The following is a 26,490-nucleotide window of genomic DNA, read 5'->3' as shown; positions in this document are numbered from 1 at the left end:
CTATATCCCTTTTCCTTTCCTTACAGGTGAGTGTCAATGCATACCATACATCGCTCCAAAATGGCAAACGATCGGTAAGATATTAAAAGGAAATTATGCTCAACCATCAGGAGCAGTCCCGTCCTTCGCCCATCTTGTCGCAACCATGGTAGGAATAAATATAACATTCTACACACAAAAAAGGGATCCTGATTTATGATTCCCCTGGTCCAATGCCAGCTCAAAATGATATTTTCCCCCTCAACCGAGCGAGACAGCTAAGCCCGAAACCTATAACCCATAATTAAATTCATCGATATTATCGCTCGTACCCCTACCGGCGTAGCAGTGCCGAACACAATGGCACACCGAAAAACCCCGGATGCTCCCGGTGGGTAACTACTTCTGCAACAATCAATGGCAATTATCAGTCCCTTTACCTAGAGCGCCACTCCTCCCACAGTGTTCCACAAAACTGCATCAGGAACTGTATCACATGCACACACAGACACAGACGAAGTTCCATTTATTTCTTCCACCGAAACAACATCTCTCAAAACATCCAACCCCGGTCCGGGTCCGGGCTAGGTCGTTTGTCAAAATTGACACCACTTGTACGGAGGGTGCACCCCTAGTGGTCTCAAAACACCCGTCGGCCGCCCAACAAAGTGCCCTTCGAGGTAAGGGTTTGGGCCTCTCGGGTGATGACTGATTGTGAGAGAGAGAGATTGTCCGGGCCCGGCCTCAAAACAAGTCGTGCCAAAGAATGTACGCGGCCACTATACGGGTGTAGACTGCAAAGAACATGCGAGACGTAACCGAATGACGAATGCAAACTCCGACTGTGGACGGTTACTCTGGTGCACTCTGGTAGTGGGCTGCAAACATTAAGCGTCCCTATGCACATCCCACTACCACCGGAAGCGATGCGTTACGACGTGTACCAAAATTAGAAGCACACACATACACACACACAGACGCACAGAAAACGCACCAAACTGTCACCAGAGTTGCATCGAACCGTACGCAAAATTGTGCAAAACCCGGGAGCGGGAAATAAAATATATAAAATATAATTCAATTTTAAAACCTACTACGCTGCAAGCGTTCTCGTTCTTGCAGGGACAGGTCCGATCGGCATCGGAGTACGATGACGGACCCACACACATTCCGAAACGGCTCCGAAGGGTTTTGGGTCGGTTTCGAAACGAAGCAAAAACAAACCATCGTGGGCAGGGGGAGCGGAGGAGCGAACAGTTGACAAGTTTCATCAAAATTCATGCCCATCCTTTTTGGACGTGCACATTTGTAGTGTACACACACACACTCACACGCACACAAGGGCTCATCTTCTTGGAGTCTGGTCTGGTGGAGCACCTACCGCTGGATGTGTCCTGTGCGCTCAGGATAACTTCATCCCAGAGCGTCCACCTCGGATGATGCAAACGAACTCGTCCTCGGACGCTTGCAATCGGGAAAGGCTTGCAACACTCCCCTCCCCAACCACTGAAAGGACTGATGGATGCATACAATTCGTCAGTTTCTGCATTTCACTCGATGCATCATCATTCCGACTGTTCCGTCGGCCAATCGTGATCGTTTTCTGTCTGTGTCCGGCGTCGTTTGTGCAGTACGTTTTTTTGGCGGACCCACTTCTTCTCTACTACTCTTCAGTGCATCGTCACCTGCACGGGAAGGTTCCCGTTTTGCCGAGTTGTGCAGGTCCGCTGCCTGAAGTATTGCATCGGAGTATTGAGCGAGCCGAGCAGGACTCGGTATAGTCATCACGCATAGGCGCTGAGGGACAGACTTTGGGATGTGTTGTAGCAATTTACTGAATTCTTTTTCCACTCTTTGGACACACTCCCGCCAGTCCGCCTGCCGGGTCCGCTTGTGGACAGAGAGGCCTATTTTTCTTGCACAGACACAATTACACCTATCCATTGCACCTTTCTGGCACAGTGCTGGATGCTCAGGTGTACGAGCGAGCACGAAGAAGCAAGGGCCCTGCAAGAACCTGCAACGATGTGTGCAAGTGCAAGTGCAATATCATCCCCCTGAGTGGCCATTTGCCGAGGTATGAGTGAAAGTGGAAGCGACCGAATGAACGGTCTGTCAACACGGCTGGACGGGAAGTTGCTGGCTGCACCCAGCGGGCCCGCATATCGTCATATTTTGCGTGATGGATAAAGGACCGTTTCATCCATTTCTGGGGGGGAGTGCGAAAGATAGACGTCACGTCGGTGACGTAGGAACGCAAAAATGGAAGGAAATGTATACACCATACCTTTGCCTTCTACACCCTCCCCCCCCGGGCTTCAGGTATCGCATTACGTCGCCGGACGTCTGGGTGCATTCTGCGTCCCTCGCTCTTTTTTTTCGTATGCAGATGTCGCACCACCCGTTCGCACCTGGCCGTCCGAAGGAAAGCGGCAACCGGATCGCGCACCAGACAGTGCGGAAACTTCCGCTCCATCATCCCGAGCTGGTCCACCGGTGAGGTGGATGAATTTCTCCAATTGGCTGGCGCGTACATGATCTGAGCAATTTCCCTTTCGGATGCACCGACGACGGAACAGATGTGTTATAGTTTGGAGCGTTTTTTTTTTTGTTTCGTTTCGTTCGTTGGCAGAGTGTGCGCTTTTTTGTTGTTGTGTCACGCAAACCGGAATTGAATATATTTTCCCGACGGCTACCTTCTTCCCGAAGTCGAAGAGGATACACCCGCGTGGTTCGATGAGTTGTCGTGAAGGACTGTCGATGGGCGGCTGCCGGTGGAACTTTGGAGAGCCGCTAGTCGTGGGGAGAGTGTGTGAGAGAGAGTGTTTGAACAGCGCTACAGGGCGCCTGAATGTTTGTGTCCAGTTATAGAATTTCCGCGAGCATGTTGTCATTCGCGATGTTGAGGACTGGTTCGCTTAATTGACTTTGTTACGCACACACACACACACACACACCTCCGTGCTGAGGACCCCGGAGTTGTGAGTTGAGTGCATGGATCGATTTTTACGTCTGAATCGGTTGAAATGAAGAAGAAAAAAGAACACCGCATCGGCTTGATTGGTTCAGGGGGTTGTTCGTTGTGTAGTAGCGGCAATTTTTTTTAAGTCGAATTGTTCCATACTTTGAGAACTTTTTGCATTTGAATGTATCAACAATTTAAAATGGGTTTGAAAACATTCCAACAAACGTTATAATTATCAGACATTTATCAATTTCTTTGCTCCCTGAAGCACAAGCAGACATTTATTTGCGAAGTTGCTTCCGTTTGTTGCGACCTACATTATCGCTGCCCGACGAAAGAAATGGCATAATACGCTACATACACTCGCTCCAACCTCATTACCATACGTCAGCCGGATAATGGCAAACTCCGAAAGCCCACAAATCATGGTACAGTTGTCCTCCTCCTTCAGAAAGGCGGGTTATCAACGCCGCATCGTCGCGAACTGTTGAGCAAGACATAAATCATGGCTTCTTTCGCTTTGTTGCCCTGTTCGACGTTGGACGATTCAAAACATTTCCACCCCGTATATGTGTAAGTCCCTCCGTCTCCATTCAGTCTCTTCTGTTACTGTCTCTCTCTCTCTCTCTCTCTCTCATTCGTTCTATCGCTTTTGCTGGGAGGCGACACTTTCTGGACATTTAGTCGCTTGGAATTACAACCGTTCGGCGAAGAAACAAAACATACCACCAACGAACTACAAGCTGAATGTACAGACACACACACATACACACACTGACAAACATCCCCTTTGGTACGCCGGGCTTAAAAGTAGTGCCGGGTTGGAAGTCGCTTCGCAAATGGGGCGGGCAGGCAGCATCGAAACATCAATAATTACTGGGTTTTAATATTTAATTTATTTTATCGAAATGCCGGGAATGCTATGCCACTCGTCCACCACAGCCATTGCATGGTGGCTTGTGACGTGTGTGTTTGTGTATGTGTGTGTGTGTTTGCCCTGCGTGCGACATAATGCCGGGTCGAGACGCCGGGCTGGGGTTAAGGCGATATAAAGGGTTTGCCTCACGGCGGCCTTGGCATTTGTCCGGACGAGCGCGTTAAGGGACGGCAGGAGGAAGAGAGATAAAAGCAAAGAAGCAAAGCAGGGCCCGTCCTTCCGCACGGGGCGACGGGGCGCGCGCGCGAGGCTGTAATTTAGCTGGCAGCGGCACCGACTAGCGACAACGACTAGCGACAAGCGACTGGTGTATATTATTACAAATATATTTTATTGTATTATTATATGAATAATAAATAATACCGCCCCGCCACACCCTGCGTGCACGTCAGTGTATTCATAATCATAAAATATGAATGAACCGCGGGTGCGGCCCTCGGTGGTTCTCCTCGTTGGTTCCGTTGTCTCTCCTTGTGAGTCACCATTTAGTGTTTCTCGCTCGGTAGCTCGATTCAAATTTTATCGATCAGATCCGGAGTCTTGTCCCATTTTAATGTAGCACCAACGTACACACGCTGGGGAAGCAGCGCTTTGGTTGCCGATAAGGCCACTGTTTGTGTGTACTGGAAGGTACTGAAGCACACCACACGGGAAAAGGAAGGCACAAATTAGACACCAACGGAAAGATATTTCTCTATCACCTGTGAAAGCGTGCAATGGAATAGCAACTGACCCCTATTACTAGTAATAATAGAAGCCCTATCATTTACCAGGCTTCATAGGACAGCATTACAAACGAATCGAAAAGCGAGGAACAAAGTATCGATTTTTATCAGCAGTAATGATCCGTCTTTTTACTATGCTGAGAGAAATTGACGTTAAAAAACAGTCGCTTAATAATTTCACTCCGTAAATAACTTTATTTTTTTTATTTAATCATAAACTACAACATAATCTCGTTGAGCTTGAAACAGGCTGCAAATGAAAAATGCATAACAAACACGAACACACAGCGCACGACGTACGAGCAGAGTATAATCACGCCAAAGACTAAGCCAGTCCTTCCGCCCCTACCAAGACCTTCATTGCGCCATGTGCAAACGAAATGGAAAATTGTGTCCATCAGCGGCAAATGATGATGGCGAATGGTGCTGATGAGACTTGATGGCCGTATTCTAACGGCCTGCCCGTGGCTTCGAAGCAAAGGCACACACACACACCGACAGACACAGTCGCTGGTGCATTCGCTCAAACGATCGCTCGATGCGCTACTTGTGCTTGTGATTTTGTTTTGCGCCTTTTTTCCCAGTTCTCCCCTGTTTCATGCTTAAATTAATTTATATCTCATAAAAATATAATTAAATTACATACTCTCTGTGACCAACGGGGGGGGGGGGGGGGGGGGGGGGGGTGGTTAACATTCGCTTTCACCAACGTTCACCACGACGCCCGTGTTGCTAGCAGGATTATTTTTTCTAATTTCTTTCCAAGATTGTGATTGTTGCAAAATATCATTTACGAAGTAATTTCCCTTTTTCCATACACACACATTAAAGTGAAATAAAATTAAAACTAGCTAACTATTTCCCTTCCGTGACGGCGGTGTATGTGTGCAATGTTCGTGAGGAAAAGTTTCGCACAAAATGCCAAATTATTCAAACCCTTTGCGTGGATTGATTTGCACTAATTTTGTGCTCTGCTGAGCCGGCGACTTGTGATAGTTTGCACTAAATTGCAGCAACTTTTCTACCTGCGCGCGCGATTATAATCGGTAGCACAAAAGGCTAATATGTGTAACGTATCGAACCAGTGCCTTGTGCATGCGTTTACTTACAATCACAAACTTTTCTCATTTCCACACATGCAAAGAGCGTGTAATCGATCGAACCATTGGAAAACCATCGTTCGGAAAAAGCGCTGTGGCCGTCGTCGTCTGGCCTTTCCTGCAAACGCAAAAACGGGTGGTCCAGGGTTTTGTTACATCGGTAAAACGCACCGACCTCGGTGTGCTGGTTGGCTTGGTGAGGCTAGGAAGAGCTTAGCCACGCACCTTATCTACAACATTTCTGGTGGAATGGTTCGAGTTGGAGGTTTTTTTTGGGGAGAGAGGATAAGTTCCGTTTGCCTGTGCCGATGTTCTGAAATTTTCAATCGAAAGCAAGCAACGCAAACCGTACCTCGCATAGGGGTTGGGGTGAATGGGTAATAAAATAAACATTTATTTGCTTCCAACCCATCGGGTTCGGAAAATGTTGGGCCCCAACCCAATGCGCCTTCCGCGCGAGATTCTTGTACGCAAAACACGCAACGGTACGCTCACGCCAACGAAGGACGAAACGAAAGGATCCACACACGCCTGGTACGTTCGCCGCCCGGTGCTGCAACATTGTTATTACGCAATGCAAATGCATTACGATCGTGTGAGTGCATCTCGAACCGAAACGGCGGGCTTTAGTTGTTGTTTTCCTTTTTTTTTTGTTTTTGGGGGAGCAACTACCGGTGGAAAATCATACCCCGGGAGGAAAGTTTTACAATAAAAGAGGCACACCAACGCCACTCACGTTCCTTTCAGCCTTCATTATCCTGCGCCGCAGATGCGTAATGACCAGAGTAGAAGGAGGAGTGGGAGTGGGCCGCCGATACAGGCCAATTTCGGAGCGCGCCAGCAAGCTAATCGAATTGCATCGAAGGCAAACAACCCAACAACACCCGAGCTAAAAGTGCTCTTCTTCTACTGCTCCTCCTGACCATGCTGGTGTGCCTGCACGAGGGAAGCGAAGAAGAAACCCGAACCTTCCGTACAGTTGCGTGCTAATCAAACATATTTTATTTCACCCCGGCCGGGCCGGGAACACATTCTCGCCCGGCTTGTAGGCTTCATACGGCACGGGGATGATGGCGCACACCCACTCACCCACCCAAAAGTGGGCTCGTTTCGTCGGCCTACAGCACCCGCGTGCCATCTCCTGTGGTGTGGTTTTTATTTGTGTTTTACAAATTGCTCTCGCCCGGCCGGATCGGATAATAAATGAAGTTTTACGCTTCGAGCGCGCCCGCCGTAACAATGAATGCGGAAGCAAATGCAGCCCATCGAGCGCGCGTGTGTGTGATCAGTGCTATCTAATAATATCTTTTTCCCAATTTATGGCTGGATCCAGTCTGTCTGTGCGCCTGCACGGCGAAGCTTTCGCTTAGCGGCGAGCTTTGATGGGGGTTGTAATCTGGTTCTTTTGCAAAAGGCGAACCATTTTCCCTTTTCCCTTCACTTTGCTGAGCATGCATTTGATTTGGTCCCTCGCTTGGCAGATGCATTGGGGTTAGAATAGAGCACATGGGAGCGTGGGGTTTGCCCCGCACAGCAACAAGAATGCACACTGCAGTTCGGTTCGTTTCTTTGGCTGTTGTGAAAAATGTGCAAAAATGGCACGTTTGTAAATGGGCCGTACACATGCGAAAGAACAGCAGACTTAGCGCCCGAAAGACACGATACAATATTGTGAAAATATTAGAGACCAATTAGCTCGGCCCCGAACAATCCTAATTGGAGACTTTCAGCTAGCAATTGAGAATGGAACGATTGTTTTTATGGTTGCATGGTCTTGTGATGGTACCAACTGTTGGGTGTGCCCGATTAGAGCTGGAAGTTTTGGGGAGAATATTATTCTAGCCTTCGAACAGCTAAAATCCAGCCAATTTTGGGGTGGATTAATCCATCATAACATAAATAAACGATCAAAAACTATTTTGCATCCCCAAAAAGCAATACTTGCAATTGAAAACCGAGAAGGCAACACAGGAGCTGTTGAATGAGCTTCCCTTTTGCTTCCTCAACGAGAGCAAAAGAGAGGGCGAGAAATAATCTTCCCAAAAGGAAATCCCCACACCAACACCTAACGGGTGTCAGTATGCATCCTCCGGAAACCATCCCGGGCCACGTGCAACATGTGGCAGTGTGTTAAACCGATGTTTTCTCCCCCTCCCCCACCGTTCCCATCGACACACTCGACTTATGCTTTTGGAAAATTTCTAATGGATGTTTCTTCGGTCCTCTCCCCGGGAAATACCAGACGTCCCGCTTGGGCAAGAAAAACATATCCAACAGTAGGGATAGAAAGTGGAAGGAAGGTGTAGCGAATATTTTCACACCCTTCGCTTGGTAGCGGTGAGGACGGACATTTTTCCACAAATCTCCCGAGTGTTGCCGAAAAATTGCCCCCTCGAAAACCTCACTGCCGAAAGGAATGGCTTGAGGGAAAATTTTATACCAAAACATTCTCCTCTGCTTCTTCTTGTCTTGCCTATTTCCTTTCGATCCTTTTTTTAGGGGTCGTCCCGGAAAGCATGGAGTATGTGTGTGATGGCTCGGGGCAAATGGTTGGTTGAATTTCTGTGGGTTCCGCTACGATCCTACCCGCCCAACATTCCAAACCAGCACGTGGTCTTATTGCCCTTGAAAGCGGGATACTGCTCAACGCCACTGATGAGCCTGTATGTGTGTCTGTATGTGTGTGTGTGAGTGTGTGTGTTGCTGGCTGTGTGGTTTAGCAGGATCTATCATCTCCGACGACCGGAAAGATATCCACCCGGGAGGAACCAAGCGAGTGAGCGGAGTGTGTGAAAGAAAAACTTTTCCCTTCTGTGCTTTTCCTTTTGTGCTCTGTCGTGCGGCCTGTTTGGAACGTCCGATGCTGGCACGCTCTAGTATCTTTCGTTGCGACCAACGAACGTTGGTCCTTCCTAACGGATCTAAGCTAAACCGTCGTCATCATCGTCGTCGTCGTCATCGGCAGTTTAATCGTGCTCCGTGCAGCACACTCTCCACAACAGTAAGACACAACTTTTGGAAGCTTTATAAATGCCGGGAAGGCGTTATGCCGAGTTAATCCGTGCCCCGGACCGAGGTGTGTGTGTGTGTGTGTGTGTGCGAGGTTAATGTACAGAAAAGGGGAACAGAAACGGGTCATGTTTTCTTTGCCAGTGGAGAAGGAGGTGTGTTGATAGCGTGAGATACGCTCAACCCACTCTCCCGCACCTTTTGGCTGCGGTTGGTCATGCTGATTCCCTTTCCCCCCCGAGCGGGTAGATTGTTTTGAGAAGATTGTAGCACTTCTCGGGCCGGCTCGGGTTGTCGGAATTGGTACCATTCGATGGGACCGACCGATTAGCAGGAGGCGGTTGCAAAAACAATCACAAACCACACAACGTTTGCCTTTGCTTCGGGGTGGATTGCATGAATGGATGGCAATTATCATCGTGAGATAGAGCAGACAGGTTCAACAGGATGGTCGAGTAGAGTTGTTCGTTGTAGGAAGGTGACAATGCGACGATTTCGAAGTAAAGGCTATTGAAAAATATAGATTTTGGAGGATTTAAACATTGATTTATTCAACAACAAAAATTAGAATACTGAGCATCGTTACATGTCTGAAGTATAGCTCAAGATGGATCTGAGGTTCATCAGGAATCCAAACTATTCTAGAATTTACTATCAGGCTTATTCTATTCTTGGAATCTACATTTGATGTCATACATCGAATTGGTGTAGAAATATGAATCAAGAGTGCTTCAGAGACACCGTCAATGGAACATCGTCAAGTCGTAGAACACAACTTTTGGGAATTCTGAGTATGAGATGCATCAGGTGCTCTATTTGAGAAGATTTGACTTTCCTATAATATTAGCTCAATGTGATGCTACTTTGCGCTAGAAGTTGAATCTTTTTGGAAAATTGGTCTTAAGATGAGTCTTATCAAGTCATCTTTATTAAGACGTCATCCCAAGAAAGATTTTGAAATACTTTGAGGTCGTTAAACTCAATACTCCAGAAAGAGGCTAACATTAATATTCAGTGACATCAGACATCTGGGTACCTCAAAACAACTATTGTTTGTGTTGTTTGTTATGGATTATTAGTTCGCAAGTACTCATAGAATGTAACTTATTTGATTATTACACTATTACCGACACTTTTCACTACCAGCACCTCTCACAGACAACAACACAGACACACCCAAGAAGTCACCCATTTGATCCTTTGCGCTAGCAGGAAGCAACATCGGGAAAAAAGCAATTTTAAGCTCACTCACCATTCTGCTTCCGTTTGCTATCATTTGCTTCCTCCAATGCAAAATTTGAATAGTTTTAGGCAAGTAATTTGGTGAGCAATTTGTTTCCCCCAATCCACCCGCTCCGTAGTAGCAGTTGTAGCTTGCATGTGCGAACGCTAGTGTCTTTCCTGACGCCTATTAGAACGTTCGCGCCTGTAGACTCTCGCACTCGGGCACACAAAAGTGTTCTTCAAATTAATTTTATACAATTATACCGTATGCTTGCCAGGGCAAAAGGAAGGAGCGATGTGTTGTTACACATACGCCGGAAAAAGTTTAAACATACATTATCAATCGTGCAGATGTGCTGCTCCAACAGCAAGGACTGAAGGCAAAACAAAATATGAAGGCACACGCAGGGCATACGGGGGAGGGGGGCAAAAAGAAAGCAGTAGCTTTGATTATTGTCTGTAGGCAGCGTTGAAACACAAATTCAGAACGGTAGACTATGCCGCAATCCGCCCAACTACCCTTCCACCCCATAATGGATGCATAATTTTGAAAACATGAACGTAATGCATTCGTGCACGAAGGCAGAACAAAATATTCATACATATGTCTCCGGTGTTTGGGGTTTAATGGCGTTTTTTTTTTTTTGTAATGCCAAGAACTTCTTGCAACCTCCCACCGGCAGGCGCCGACAGGCAAGGTAAAGGGTAAGGTGTAAAAAACTAACCGAAACAATCGCACGCAAAACGTTAGGATGTCCGGGGTTGAAGGTATTTGAATAAAAAAATCCTCCATCCAAGAGTGTAACATTTGCTAATGTGCCAAATGTAACAAACATCACCCAACAACGACGGTAAGGAGAGGGAAAGGGAAAAAACACCCGCTCAATGTGACACTCCACCTTCACATGTGTGGACGGGGGTGCCAAGGGGTGTCCCTTGGGGGAGTCAGTGCATTTTTGTTTCATTACATATGCTCGCTGCATACATTGCCTATAAATCGCCGCTTCGCGTACATATCAGATGCAAAAGTCGAGATGCAAATCTCGAGCGTCTGAGAGGGGGAGGCCAAGGGTTTGCGCCTGTCTGGAGTGGAATATTTTGTGCATGTGTGTGTGCCCGTGTCCGTAAGTGTGATGTGGGCTTTTTAGGCTTGATTTAACCGGCACAATATGGATTCGCGCTCGACGGGCTGTATGATGTACGACGGCTGTACAATCTGGAGCGTTTCTTTCATCATCAACGAGACGCTCGAGTCTCCATAACACCCTGACACTTTCGCACCTTACCCCCAATAACCGTCGCGGTGCTAGTCTCGCTCCGTGCGCCCACTATTGTCACTTGGGCCGATGGCTTTCTTTCGAGCGCCCAACCCCGGCTCCCATCTGGTTCCCGGGGATATATTGTTCCGATTTATGCACTCCCGGTTCGGTCCCCCGGTCAGCCCCCTGCGTTCCCCGTCTGCCAGCTAGTTTATGTTTATTCATTATGATTTATGTGCAAAGCATCGGAATAGATAAGTAATTTACACACATACACACACATGGCAATGGGGATGGTCGTCGACGACGGATGTTTCCCCTTGCCTCCGTGGTCGGTGCGATACCGTCATTTTGATAAGGCAAGTGAAGTGGATCGTTGTAGTTGCGAAACTCCTCCGAGACGTTCCGTCTGCTACGGTTGTTTTTGCCCTCTTCCTTTTGCACGGTTAATACATGTGTGGTTCAATTATTATTGCGATGTTGTATTTATTCTGCCGACGAATCTAACACAACTGTATTGATGGACTAACAGGCAGTATTTAATATATTTTTAAGTATCTCCCTCGCTTGTTCAATTAGTGTGTACTAGTGTGTAGTAAATGAATATTAAATGTGATAATTATTCCAAGTATAATAGGCAGTAAGGTTCATAGCTTCGATAAAACATCAGAAGATAAGTCAGATTCGAGTAATGGAGAATCAGAAGATTATTTTGATAACGTTTTGATAAGCTGTAAATAAGATACGAGTTACGGACACTCCAGTGGTGCAGTTGTCAACTCGCATGACTTAACAATGTGCCTATTTTGAATTCAAGCCCCGTATGGACCATAGTAAAGACTGACTATTTAGCTGCAAGGTATTTCATAAAACTTCACTTCACTTCTAGGTTAAATTCTTCCAAACGGTATTCTTCTAATTTGAAGTTTTATGAAAGCAATAGAATTTCATAATACCATCGACTCTCTTCATGGATGACTTTAAAAAGTCTCAAATACTCTGTTTGTGGTTTTCTTTGCTATTTTCTGAGGATTTTATTGAAACAAATTGGAAGCTATATGGAAGAATGATGCAACATGTCTAATTACATAGATATACAGAGTTTAGTTTGTCTAATAAAAGTAATATATCCATTGGGGAATACCATAATCTATTGTTTAAGCTCTATATTTCAGTTTGCTTGGTACTACATAGAGCCAATAACCTATAAGATCAGACTACCTCCAAACCTTGCTTCAGCTGACAAATGCGTCTAAATAATTGAATAGTCATCACATTCGATGAATTGGACATCTCAGATAGCTAATGACAGACTTCAGATACAATAATATTCTTCTTTTTCTTCTCATTACAAGCCAAATGAGATTAGATTAGATCAAATTGGAATCCATCACGAATGATACATAGAACCACGAGCTTAACAACACAATTTAGTCATCAAACAATCTGTTACTTGATTATGTGACGATGTTCCTAGTATGCTTGCCCATATATTGATCGTATCACACTTTTAAGCAAATCTTGTAGTACAATCATCTTCGCTTCTTGAATATATTGCAAACAACCATCACATAAATATCATAAATGCTCAACCTAATACAATGTGTCGCTGTAAAATCATCTTCATCATCACCACTCACCTTTACCAACCCTGCACTTTGACGTTGTTTACCTGTATACCTCTTCCCTGTGTATGCTAGCCTCATCACCACCACCGACGTCTCGATTATCATTCTTCCCCACACCGCGCGCGTGCATTGCAAATCAGCGCCGGAATCGTCTAATTGAATATGTAGGAAATTATAATTTAAATGACGGTTAAATTAGCGTACAGCTCGGAGATACCCGGTGATGCCCGGTTCCTTGATGCGTCAACGTGCGGACCGCGCCACTTTGATCGCGGGCCACCACCACCAGGGTAGCGGCGGGCTCTGTCGTCTTGCACTGCGATACACAAATTAGTACACATTAGGCAAAGCGGCCATGGATCAGTCAGGCTTGTGTGGCAGGTTCCCCGCAAACACGGGTGGAGCTGCAAGCGAGATACAAAAGCCACCGAATGTCTAGCCACGGCTTGATCGCTTAATAAATCATCATCTCACAATCTCTTCATTTCGATAATATGACCCAAAACGGCCCACCGTGCCCATTTCGGAAGGGAGATGACGACGATGGTTCACAAGGGGTGAGGAGTGGAAAGGAGGGCGTATGGGACTCTAACGACCATTTCACGTGCCCTTTCCAACAGCTCCCTCGTTATCGCCCTCCTCCCCTCGAAATCCTTGCGCCTGCGATGCGATGACCGTAATCGAATAAATGGACACGATTCGCGCGAATCTTTCGAAGCTGAGGCTGTGAGTTGTGGGCGGCGAAAAGGGATTTGCCCCACGAATGCAGACGAGTGCATCCTAAGTGCGTAGGATTAATGGATGTCAATACATCACCGAATGCGTGTGCCTGTGCCTGCGTGTGTGTGGGCAGGCCAAAGCACCGAAATGTGCAATCGGAGAGCCACCTCGCGTTACCGCAAACCTCAATAATTGGTCACCATCCAGGGGGCAATTATGGCACTTATTGGTGCGCGGAATGTTGGCAGAGCTGTGTGCCCGTCCCGGGTTTGGAAGCGCTGGTTGGAAACATTTTCATTTCAATCTTGAAAACGCTCGATTGACCAACGCTTGACGTCTCTATTGCAATCGTTATTCGCGCATGATAATTAAAATAAAACATTGAAACAGAGATAGAAAAGAGGAAGAAAAAAAAACAGCAACCACAAGCACAGACACAGGGAAAACAGTACTCCAGTACGGGCCACTCGTATTAGTACGGCGTTGTAAAGCTCATGTTGCACACGTGTTACACCTTTCTACACCTCAGGGTAACGGGGTTTTAATCAACGGTGTAATCGACCATACTGTGAGTGTACTTCGCTGCGTGCGTGTGTGTCTGTGTTTCTATGTGCCACTTCACACATTTTTATGTTTTTGGCTCCCCCATACTACCCCACACCCCGCTTTTGGCTTGCAAGCAGAGAACACACATTTTTGTACAGAAATATTTGCCCGGCCAGAAAAAGACAGGCAGAGTGGGTCTGCATAAGTAATGAGCTCACAGTCGTTGCGTGTGTGTGTGTGTGAGTGCATTTTCGTACTGTACCACCTTCTTTCTTTTTTGCGAACGCAGTCCCTCTTATACCTCATATCTTTAGCTCAATTTTTGCACCACCACCACCATCGCTTCTGCCGTGTGAAAACATACGCTCGATAATGCATCGATTTACATAAGAAATTGATCCAATTGCGCAAACAGTCGAACAGCGAATGGGAGGAGTAGTAGTAGCAGTAATAGTTGCGCTCTCGGTTGTAACAGTGCAAAACCCGCCTCATCCCTTCCCCCACGCACCGACCCGCACGCTCGAGACGAGACGAACGAATCGGACCGAACCATCCTTGGACTGTGTGGTGTGAAACAAACAGAAAGAAAAAGGGTTTGGCCTTTCCATCAAATGCAGGGAGGCCCAGGAGGGGATAATATGCCACTGTAGAATGGGTTTTAGTGTGTGTGTGTGAGAGAGAGAGAGGGAGAGAAGAAAGGCTACGTCAGCAATATACGGTTAAAAATATAACGATAATTACGATTTCGTAGGCAGTGCTGGCTTAAGGTTAATTTTTAATAATTAAAAGCAAACTTACTTTTCACACTTTTCCAGACCTTTCACAGTAAGAAGTTAGTGTGATACACGTTTTCCTTTGTTTTAACAACAAATTGGCATAAAAAATGAAGCATTTAATGCATTTGATTTAAGTCCAAAAAGCAAACTAAATGCTCAAAGCGCTCCATTCTCAGAAAACAGGAGCTTTTGCATGCTTTTTCTTTACCGTTATTAACCTACCGGATAGAAAACTCGAATTATTTCCCAAAACCCACACACACACACACACACACGATCGGTCCGGAAAAGGTGAGGAAATTGTTGCCGAAGGATTTCCAACTGTTTCCAACTTTGTAGCACCGTTCGTCACGAGACCAACTGCGCAAGCAGTTGGGTACATGTGTGGTGCAAACTGACATTTCCCGCTCCACAAGCTTTTTCCCACAAGCTTTTCTCCATCTCGGGGCAATGCGGGGCAAACATCCACCCGAAACCCGGTGCACCGTGCGAGCATTACTGATTGGCAATTTGCACTTCTAAATTTTACTCATTGATTGGGTTTTACCGGTACCGACAAAAGGGCAGCCCGGGTGGAAGGATATTGCACACTAATATAAATATACTGGCATGGGTGCACCCAGCCCTACATCTCTCTCTCTCACACACACACAGTATGAGTGTGGCATAAAACAGCATCAATCAGCGCTGGCAGGCGGAAAAGCACAACTTATTGGTTTGGTGCACAGGCGGGCTGTGGTAGTGTTGCGAACGTTCGCAGTCCACGGCGGCCGTTTCCAATCCGGGAGTTTTTGATTTCCACCGCGCCCCGCCGTTACCAAGCTCCATCCCAAAACTCCCGTAAAGGGTGTAAGAACCGGGTGACGAATATACATCTATATATATTTGGTGTAATTCTATTAAACCTTGTCTACCTAGGCTGGCTGGCAGGTGAGCACGGCCGCGCCTGATGACGCTGATACGATTTGTGCCCAATTGACGGCTCGAGTGATTAGTTTTGTGCAGTAAACTCAATTCTATATATTGACAGTGAGATTTTTGTCTGCACGTCGCACCAACATATCCATATGGTTGCACTAAGAGAGAGAGAGAGAGTGAAAAAAGGGATGCTGTTTTTATCGTGCAAATTACTTTCAAAGTATACTTTCAGGCGAAACTGCTCGCGTATTGCGCAGGTTGATTGATTACTTTCACTTCCTTTTTCCCTTAAACTCCCCCCCCCCCCCCTCAATTCACCAACGTGGATATTAACGCTTTTGGGGAGCAATATTCCGAACCGGCATCGGTGTAAATTGGTCGGATGTTGGAGCAGGGTTGAATTAAATTGTCGCAATGGTGTCGCACGGTGGTGGAGCGAGTTCAAAACCGGGCAAGGTTTACGGTTCGGTGTACACACTCAACCCGCACGCTTTGGTTTACACGATTGAAGTGAACTGTTTGCAATGGGTCAAATAAGGAGTGCTTGTTACCGTGAACTTGGTGCAACAGTTCATTAGACCATACGCAACGCGAGTTTAATTTAGCAAATTAATCACATAAGTATTGCTTCCCGGCAACGTACCAGTTTTTCATTGCGTGACTAGTATAAAATAGAATAATTGTAATGCACCATTTACTTACATGAACTAATGCTGACTTGTTTTATTTCTTATTGCAGGTAAGAATTTTCAACTAGAAACCGCTTTAAACTCCCGAAGAGCTTCGAAGAAATGTCTTCATCGCTGCTAAGTAGAAACAAAATCTCATTTTTTTAAATATGTCCTTTAAATTACTTTCATGACGATTTCACTCTTGATTACACACTAACACATTCACCACCGGCTCCACGGTACTGTGGAGATACATATAATTGCCGCTTGCTGGGTGTTGACTTAGAAATCCTCTTCTCTTCCTCTCGGTACAAACGGTCAACTGGAAAAAAAGGATTGCCAGTGAAAAGTAGGGGAGGAAAGGTAGAAGCAAAAAATGTATTACAATCCTGCTTCCCTTGCTGGTAGCAGGGTGGGGCAAACCGTGCCAGCAAGGGGTGTGATGCCAGAGGGTGGATGCAACGGGCAGCCATGTTGTGACCATAAACAATGTAGGAAAAATAAATCATTCATGCAGCCATTTCTGCCAGCCGACACTTTTCTCGTTCGGCACACATCCTCCCTCCTGCTTCGCACACGCACGTACAAACGGTTGCTTTTTAGGTTAGCGGACGCGCAATGAGGAGAGAGAGGAGGACTGGAGCGGCTTTTTCTTCGAAGCGGCAGATCTAGTCCTTCGAAGGGACGTTTCTTAAGGAGTTGACGAAAGTTGTGAGATGATTTCTTTGAAAAAATAAGTTTTGTAAATTTATGAAAACCTTAAAACCTTATATCAAGTAGACGCTTCAACAGTTGCGCTCGTTTGAAGTATTCAATTTATGATCATTTGTTTTTATTTTCATTCCTTTTTTTTCCCACTTGCGTGGATAAAACATTCATGCATCATAAAACTTGTAATACTCTCTGGTTCTGTACATTCCACAATAACAACTAGCATGCAACATTACGTACCCAGTAATTTTCTTCGACTCAACTTTCCTATCAGCTCGCCCGGCCCGGGTAAGCTGCATAAAATGTACACCGCCTGCCTGGAAGTTGGAGCAAACGAAGTGAGGGAACAAAAATAAAATCATAAATATTAGATGACGATGAATATGGAGCAGACGCTAGTTTTTTTTACAGAGCGAATGAGCAAGGAGGAGAAAAAGAAGAAGCAATACCTGCCCTTCTCGTCCTTGTGGCTGTGCCAAGTATTGGTCATTGGAATACTCCATTTGCTCGATGTCAGGGAGTAAGATAGAATGGAAGCAAGCACGGCAGGGAAGGCAAGTGGGAAGATAAAACAGGATTTAATATTTATAAACAAACTAAGGCGCACATTTATATCGCACCAAATGACAAGGCCCGGCCATGTTTTTTCACCTTTTGCGCGTTCGAAAGTATCCACGCGTATTGCAAGCATCCGTGCAACTTATTTCACTCCCATCAGCGATGGTCCTTTTCCTTTTGCAGCCTGCTCATCGACAAGTAGCCGCCACTGCTCATTGCTGCTGTCCAGAACGTCTGGCAAAGAGATTTGCGGGCTTTGGTAGGGAAGTAGACGGACAGGTGCGGTCCTGTTCGTCCGTCCTGGGTAGTTGATGCTGTAAATTCTCGCTTAATCTTGCTCCGTTTTCGCGGTACACCTAAAGTACGAAACAATCACCTGTGAAACAGTTTTCGTGGAGCGCTAGCTAACACGTTGTACTGGCTCTTCGGACGCTTACGATAAACCATAATCAGCTGTGTAAATATTTTCGCACAATTAACCCTTGCATTTTGAATGTCTGTCCGTGGCTCTGCCGGGTTTCTATTAAGCGTTTTCGCTAGAATGGACGATAGTGTTCAGTGGCTGCCGTGTCTTTAACATTGTCCAGTTGCTGAACACTGGACACAACACAATGATGGGAAGGAATTTTTACTTTGGGGCCGTCCATAAATTACGTAACGCTGAAATTGGGATTTTTCGACCCCCTCCCCCCCTATCGTAACAAAACGTAACGTTGGAGGAGACCCCCCTTCCAAAATTACGTAACGCATGATCGAACAACCCCCCCTTACTTAGATGACTCCGTAGCGTGCGCATTACATCTAGGCGTAACTGTCGTTGGTGCTGTTTCATGCTTCGCAGGATCGTGCAGCAGATCGTGATGCATATACCCGCAACCGTTGATGCCACAAGGCTCCTTTACGTGGCAGGCGTTGCTGTGCTGACGCAGGCATTTGCGGCACAAATTCTCCGTTCTGATGACATTCAATCGTTCATGCACGTTCAGGTGCCTGAAACGTCTGCAACTCTCCAGACTATTACACCCAGTTCTACAAACTGCACAAGTCCGACCCGTAACGTTGCGCCCAACTGACGAATTGTTGCGTCCATGGCTTGTCCATGGATGGGCGTGGGTGAAGGGTTCCCCTTTAGGCTGTCTGCGTTCATCAACCTTTCTCTCCGTCTCGCCATTGCCGAAGGAGTGAACCCTTGCGCCAGCTATGGCATCGGCCAACTCTCCTATCCAGTTTCCGAAGTCAGTTAGGTTGACTTTGTCCCTGGTGTGTTTAAAAACGGCCCAATTAGTAAACATACTAGGAGGCAGTCTACTCAACAGTTCGTTTAGTAGCGCTACGTTGTACATGTATCCATGTAGCTCGTTGTACATGTATCCATCATCAAAAAAAAAAATAAAATAAAAAAAAAAAAAATTGACAGCACCGCACGACTGTTGTTTACCAACAATAATATACAGGTCGATGCGTTTAGCGTAGAATGACATGTAACTGTTTGAATTTTGTTGACGGTAAGATTGAAAACTACAGTCTTTACCTGAGACACACGGCTCTTAAACCTGTATTACACGGTGGATTTTTTCATGGCAATTTTCTGTCAAACCTCTATTTTGGTATTTTATAAATGTCAAGTTCGTATTCCCTATCAAAAGATATAAAGAAATAAAAGTGCAAAACTTACCCAGGTGGGCGATCATTTGTCAGTGACCAGTGATAGGATTGTATTACGTTACGTAACAGAATGTGAACCCCCCCTCTCCCCTATGTAACAAACCGTAACGCTACAGGGAACCCCTTCCCCCCCCTTTGAGCGTTACGTAATTTATGGACGCCCCCTTTAAAAACCATGTCGCTTTGTAAGGGTAAAGCTCCCGATTTTGAAAACCGATCCATATCAGACAAAACTAAACCTTTAATCAATTACACTCGTGGATAACAAAAGCGCACAAAATGACGACTCTTACCCATCTTTTATCGATTCTAGCAACGCTGGCTTTCACATGCTTGCATAATGTATGTAACGACCCCGTACGAGTCGCCAAGTCCCCGCTAGCAAAGACTTGCTGATCAAATTTTTACCACACTGAGACATTTTTAGTGAATTATTACACACTTGCCAAGGCTGCCTTCCGTATATACCTTTGTGTCACTTTGTGCCTTCAAAGTCCACAAAGTACCGCGAAGGAAGGAACGATGTGCATCGTCCAGCAGTTCCAGACAGATCCTGCCGGAGCGGAATTCCAGCAAACGTTCCACCGGTCGCAGCGATTGAATTCGAATTGCATCAAAATAATAATAAGCCATGCTGCACAGTCTGCAACCTCGATCCACGTGCGTGTGGGTGGATCGCAATGACTTTATTGAGTGAATAATTAACCACCCCGTGCGCTAGGGGCTTTCAATTTACTGCGATTGTTTAAATGACAATCCCGAACACGCGCGGTTTCGAAAAAAAAAGTCCTGAAAAGCCCCTTTGCAGGAAGAGGACAGCTCACACCAGCCCAGTTGACAGTAAGTCGTGTAATTTGTGGATTGCAGTTCGATGGATATACATTTTTTAATAGGACCTCCGATTGCACCAGTCCTCCGCGTCAGTCGACACGGACCTTCGTGGAGTTAAATCAGAACCGTTGCTGGATTATTATTTTATACCAGGAGAAAACCAAATGCTTTACACACATTATGCTTTGACCTGCCACTCACCCGGCGGTGTAGTAAAGCGTTTAATGACGGTGGTTTCGTTTCGCCACCGAAGAGTGATACAATTTTTACGTTAATAATTTCTGACCGATTGTTAGCTGGCAGATCGGAGGATGCGGCGGTAAATTATTGATATCGCTGCAACATTGATCAGGAATCGATTAGGCTAGTGGAGGTTGAATGTAAGAATATTTCGTTTTTGTTACTAAGAACTTCATAATTGTCTTTCGACTGGAACCTGGAATCGTTAGAAAGAATTCAATTTCTTGAACAAAGTTGCAACTGCACACAGAGATACAATTAACTTGAAGCAACCAGTAACAGTGTCAGTAGAAGAGGATGCTTCCTTGCCTAGAATGATCGATTCATACGGTCCAACAAGCAGCTGGGTAGCTTCCACCGTCTGGTTGATCTTGTAGCGAGACGCCGTCCCTACCAAGAACACACGAACTTCTCCATCACCTATCGAATCGTATAGATCGTGCAGGTCAACTTCGGTCATCTCATCGCCCAGATTAATCAAGACAATGAAGAACGCACTTCGATCCTCCTTCAGATATCGCACAAACCCATACACTTGCTCCGTTAACGCGCGTGATCGGAATGCACCTTCACGAAACACGCGATCGCGCCTCAGCTTGATCGCTTCCGTGTACACCTGATAGTGACTCCGATCGCTTTCCAGTTGCTTGCGAAGGTTCGACTGCCGATAGTAAGGATACACCGGTAGCCAGGTTCGGTTCGCCGTCGAAAACCCGGCATTATGCGTATCGTCCCACTGGAACGGAGTTCGCTGTGGGTCGCGTGACTTCCACTTGTACAGCTCCGGCCCAACGTTACAGCCCTGCGGGTCCAAGCTATCCTCCCAGGCCATGTCTCGGTAGTCGACCATACCGATCTCCTCCCCGTTGTACGTCACAGCAACACCGGGCAGTGTCATAAGCAGCACATTCATCGCATCAATCCGTTCCTCACCGTAGCGACTGCCAACGCGTGGCTGATCGTGATTCCCTAGCACCCAGTTGGTCACCTTGCCGCGGGGCAGGTTTTCCAACCACCGATCGATGACGTACTTGAAGTCGCGCGCATTCGAATCTCCGTTCAGCTCACCCAACAGCACAAAGTTAAACGGGAAGTGTGCCCGCTGCTCCGACCCATCGTCCGACTGGTAGAAGCGCAGCACCATATCCATGCTGGTGTAGGCCTCCGTTAGCATGATTCTGGAAGCAGATTGAGACTTTTGTTGTTTCAAACAGCTTCCTCACAAAAGGTGTCAAAATCACACAAAACACGTACATCGCATCCGAGCCCGTCTGTTCCACAAACTCGTCTATCACCTTCCTCCAGTGGCCGATGACGTCGTATGTTTCCAGCTGTAGAAATATTATCTTGCTTTGTTTAGTACCTTTCTAGAACCGTTTCCATCTCACAGATGCTCAACAACCGCACGTACCAGATTGTTTGTGTAGATGTGATGCGTGTAGCCGTAGCTCAATGGATCGCTCGGATCGTTGATCGGTTCGTCACGAAACAGTGCATCCTCGAACATGTGGTTGATTGCGTCCACCCGAAACCCGGACGCTCCACGCTCCATCCAGAAGCGCAGGATATTATCGAACTCCTTGATCACCCTCGGGTTGCGATAGTTCAGATCCGGCTGGCCCACTTCGAACTGATGCAGATAGTACTCCTGGCGTATTTCGCTCCACTCCCAAGCCGAACCATAAAACACGGAGTTCTGTAACTCCCCAACAAAAAACATGTTTTTATTTCTGGAAATACAGCACTATTGAACGAGACGAGACTTACCCAATTGTTTGGGACATCCGGACGTGCCTGGCCGGGAACGGGCCTTCCCGGATGCCACACGTAATAGTCCCGGTACGGTTCCACACCCAACTCCGACTGCACGAACCACCAGTGCTCATTGCTCGAGTGGTTCGGCACAAAGTCGAGCACAATCTTGAGCCCCAGCTTGCGTGCCTCGTCGAACAGTTCCTCCAGATCGCCGTTCGTACCGAACAGTGGATCAACTTGCAGGAAATCGCTCACATCGTACCCAAAGTCTCGCTGGGGTGACTGAAAGATTGGACTTAGCCACGTCGCATCGATGCCGGTGTCTTTGAGGTACTGGAGCTTCGCCGTCACCCCTCGAATGTCGCCCACTCCATTGCCGTCGGTGTCGTAGAACGAGCGTGGATAGATCTGGTACAGTACGGCCGTCTTCCACCAGTCGGTGTCGGTTTGGTTTTGTCCCCTGATGCTGGACGCAAGGAAACCTACCGTGCAAGCGACTGCTAGTAAACACTTCCAACCGGACATGTCCTACAGGTACTTTGGCTAGCAAATAACTGAGCCACTTGTTTAGAGACATCGTTAGCTAATCATTATTCTGCTTGCTGTTTGAATCGAGCAGATGAAAGACGCAGAACACAAGTGATTAGATTATTTGAGGCGCCGTGTGTGTTTCTGCGAGGGGGCATCAATGCGCTTTTGCGCAACCAATAACAATAACATCGCTTCTTCTTAATGCTAGTCGATAACATTCTTATCATTTCAACTCTCTCCTATCAAGATGTCATTAAATTTGTTAACTAAATATGACAGTGGTTGACTGTCAGATAAGATACAGTACAACTTATGCCGTCTTACCACCTGAAAACCAGCGCCAAAGAAGAGAAGATTGCTACCATCGATTGCTCTCTATGCGAGTCGTAGTCGGTTCGCTACAATGCTTTAGCCATTTCTTCTTCTCTCCCCCACCCGTCACAAATGTGGTGCAATTGAATGCGAAAATTGCCCGTTTGTGCATCGCAGATGCGTGCGTGCGTTGCACACAAAAGCGCACCAATGCGAAACTGCAACGGAGCGATTGCGAAAGGGAAGCGTTTGCGAACAATCGAAGAAGACAAAAAAAAACCTCCCACCGAAAGCATACCGCATTTCGTGTGCTGTCTATATTACCAGAGTCCCTTCGCTACCGGGGCCGCGCCGTTACCTACGCCGTTCCCGGTGTGCAGCTTTTTCGCTCTGTTTTATCCAATTTCCATCTCGCTAGCTTATTGAGTTTACCGTCGATACAATAAAAACAGATCTTTCGCTCTCTGTCTCTCTCCTCCGAGCTTTCCTCGCTTCACTCCCTTTGCATCGCCCCCTTCCCGAATCGGTCGCGAACAATTAAGAGAGGGATTTTATTTGGTCTGATAATTTGTTTAATTGTTTTATAATTGATATGATTAATTTTAAATACACGCACCGTACGAGTAGTATGAGGGATTGTTCCTTTTTTTGTTGCTGTGGCGTTCGTGGTTACCTCTTTCGCTACGAATGATAGGAGCCGTTTTTGCCGTTATGTAGCATATCGATTCGTACACGTGTGTGTGTTCAGACTTTTTTTTGTTTGGTTGATAATGAAAGAGAAACAAAACATACTAAAATAACACCACAATCGATGTACGATCCATTAGATAAGCTACAGCCGCTGCAAATCAACCTACCCGAAAAAAATAAACCCCAACTGCACTCTGAAATATGTACCACTTTCCCTCCCTGCCACACCCCACCCCACACTCTGTAGCTCGATTTCGCAGTTATTTAGTTCGATTGCATCCCCGAGTATCTTGTTTGTGCAAATATTGGTATTCGCGCGTTCGGAGTAATAAAATTGTTAAAATTAGAGCACCACGCTTCGCGACGGGGTGCCGCTGGGATTGGAATCTAACGCGCTCCTTCAGTGCAATCGATCGGTTGAGTTGAGTGCCACTGTTTTGTCTTTCGATGTGGTTTTTTTTTTTGTCTGCATTTTCCTATTCACAACTACACATGTGCGTCGTCGTTTCGGCACGGAGTATATCTCCATATGGAAATTATGATGCTAAGCAAAGCCTACCTCTATCGAGCCAAATTGCTACCACTGACGCGCTGGCTGGAAAAGGCGCAGCGGCTTGAAGTGTTCTTGCGGGGGACAGAGCGGGGGTGAAGCGTTCGGAAGGAATTTCCTTCTTGTCTTGGGTCGGGTTTTTTGCTTGTACCGTTTAGCCGAACGTTACACGCGGTAACGTTCCCGCACCCCTGTTCAAGTAGCCCCTTTTCAAGCATGGTTAGACGTGCGGTGGGTAATTAAAACTATGCTCATCCGCTGCACCACCACTCTCCAACATCCACCATTTCTTTCAATGCTTTAGTGCTCTCTAGCAGCAGCAAAAAAGCGACGATTTCTACATGACTTTTAAGACACTCATTTAATAGTTGTATTGATCGATGTGCTGTGTGTTGTATTGCTGTCTTGCTGGCTGCACACTACTGGCACTACCAGCTTTGCCGAAACGACTTCATCACGAGTCTGCCTTCCCCGCCCCGTGTGTGGGATTGTGCAAACGTAGCAGGGAGCCGGGGGCTCGTCTTTATTAACCGTCTTGCAGTCGCCGGAGCTAAGGAAAACTCTCCAATCGTAACGAAATTGGCAGCACTTAATTGAGGGTTTCATTGACACGGAATCAAACCGGCAATGCTTGCTCTCTCTCTCTCTCTCTCTCGCTCTCGCATCGGTGTGTCTGTGTGCAATATTATATTCTCTACTGAATCGAATCGAATGTTTCTTTGCCACTTTTTCCTACCGATTTAGCAAGAAGCACCACCGCCCGGGGGAAGGAAAGGATCTTCGTGACGCTTTCGGGGCTGTGCCAAGTACCGAGTGTTTGTACTGGTATTGTTTGCCGAGGAAAGTGTGTATGTTTTCTTAGCTACTTGAGCAGCCTGTACACTGTAAATGCCGGCCACATCCTCTTTAAACAATGGCGAATGGAAAAGACACAGCTATAACTTAATTTCCATACACAAACTTCTTGCACTGACGATAGGGAGCAACGGAGGGATTAGTTGGGAAGGGTTTGTGCACTACGGACCAGAGCCGATCTAACGGAAACAATCGGAAAACGTTGCAAAACTTCATCGCAGTATCAAGCGTCTGTGATGGCTTTAGTGCGTCTTCTGTGGCCAACAAGGGTTTATTTGTGATTCTTTGCCCTCCTTTTTTCTCACTCAATCTGCTCTGCCGATGCTATTTTTAGTGAGAAGATTGAATATTTGCTTTTCTGTGTATTGTGTGGAGCAGAGGGAAAGGGAGGCCTCCTTAGTCAGGTGTAGTTGAAGAACGATGAGCAGCATATAACGGTGTTAATGATGCAGTAAAACATTGATCAAGCAAATCGTTTGACAACACCTGCAGCGGATGAGGAGTTTGTGTTGTGCTCGAAATTGATTCATGGAAAAGTGAATTCATTGCAAGTTCAGAAATATTCGACATTTCAACAAAAAGTTTTCGCTTTTAATTCAGAAGAAGTGGCATGAATTTAGAAAAACTTCCTTATACGATCGAAGAAAACTATTTCCGGAGCAAAGCTGCTATTTTCTAGCTTTAAAATGCTGCTCGTAATGCACCATAAATCTAACCACAATCACTTGTGCCCCATAATACACATCATTATGGTAAAGTAGCGTGTTCCTATATCCATCATACCAAAACGTGCAAAAACATCCTCCCTTTTTCCTTTCATCATAATTCATCTGAAGTCCACAAAGTTTCTCTTATCGCAACCAAAATTCGTAACAATCTCCTTTTGGCACGATCAGCCCCACTCTCAACCTGTCTTTGAATTATCCTTGAATTGAGTTATTTTAACTCTAGCCGCAGGAAGAATTTGAAACGGAAGTTCCACCAAACGGAACACACCGAACCGAAAAAGGATACAAAATTGTGCCCCCAAAAACACTGCTTTCGCAGCCACGATTGGTCTCTGATTGTTGGGTTGAACATTTTTCCAGGCAAATAGGCAGCCTGCTAGAGGAAGCGTTTACATCATCATTTGCGAGGCCACAATATAATTTGCCTCGCCATTTTGGAACAACCTCGGGGGGAAGGGTTTTACTCCCAATTCACCAAGTCAAGTGGCTCAATTGCTTCCCACTCCTTGAAGGCGTGCAAAACATTCCCAAAACGGTCAAACGGTTGACGAATGTTACTCGCAAACCATGTCGAAAAACATGTATCGTACAAGTGGTTTTTGCTGCT

The 26,490-nt window shown here is 46.2% G+C and overlaps 2 protein-coding genes across 15 annotated transcripts in view; one reads left to right on the top strand and one right to left on the bottom strand.

The window, feature by feature from the left end:
* The window catches only part of LOC1276686 (protein bric-a-brac 1), a 141,900-nt gene that overhangs the window by 52,793 nt on the left and 62,617 nt on the right, over positions 1-26,490 (top strand). The window lies entirely within an intron of this gene.
* Positions 19,979-23,176, bottom strand: LOC1276685 (maltase 2). The gene is made up of 4 exons (XM_316055.5): positions 22,230-23,176; positions 21,874-22,158; positions 21,717-21,793; positions 19,979-21,640 (listed from the first exon to the last, which is right to left on the bottom strand). Exons 1-4 carry the CDS (start codon positions 22,740-22,742, stop codon positions 20,668-20,670), a joined length of 1,848 nt encoding a protein of 615 aa, XP_316055.4. The 5' UTR covers positions 22,743-23,176; the 3' UTR covers positions 19,979-20,667.

The sequence above is a fragment of the Anopheles gambiae genome, chromosome 2 (assembly GCF_943734735.2).
Source record: "Anopheles gambiae chromosome 2, idAnoGambNW_F1_1, whole genome shotgun sequence".
Classification (NCBI taxonomy): domain Eukaryota; kingdom Metazoa; phylum Arthropoda; class Insecta; order Diptera; family Culicidae; genus Anopheles; species Anopheles gambiae.
The sequence above is the reverse complement of the archived record's forward strand: the minus strand, read 5'-3'. Positions and strand labels throughout refer to the sequence as shown.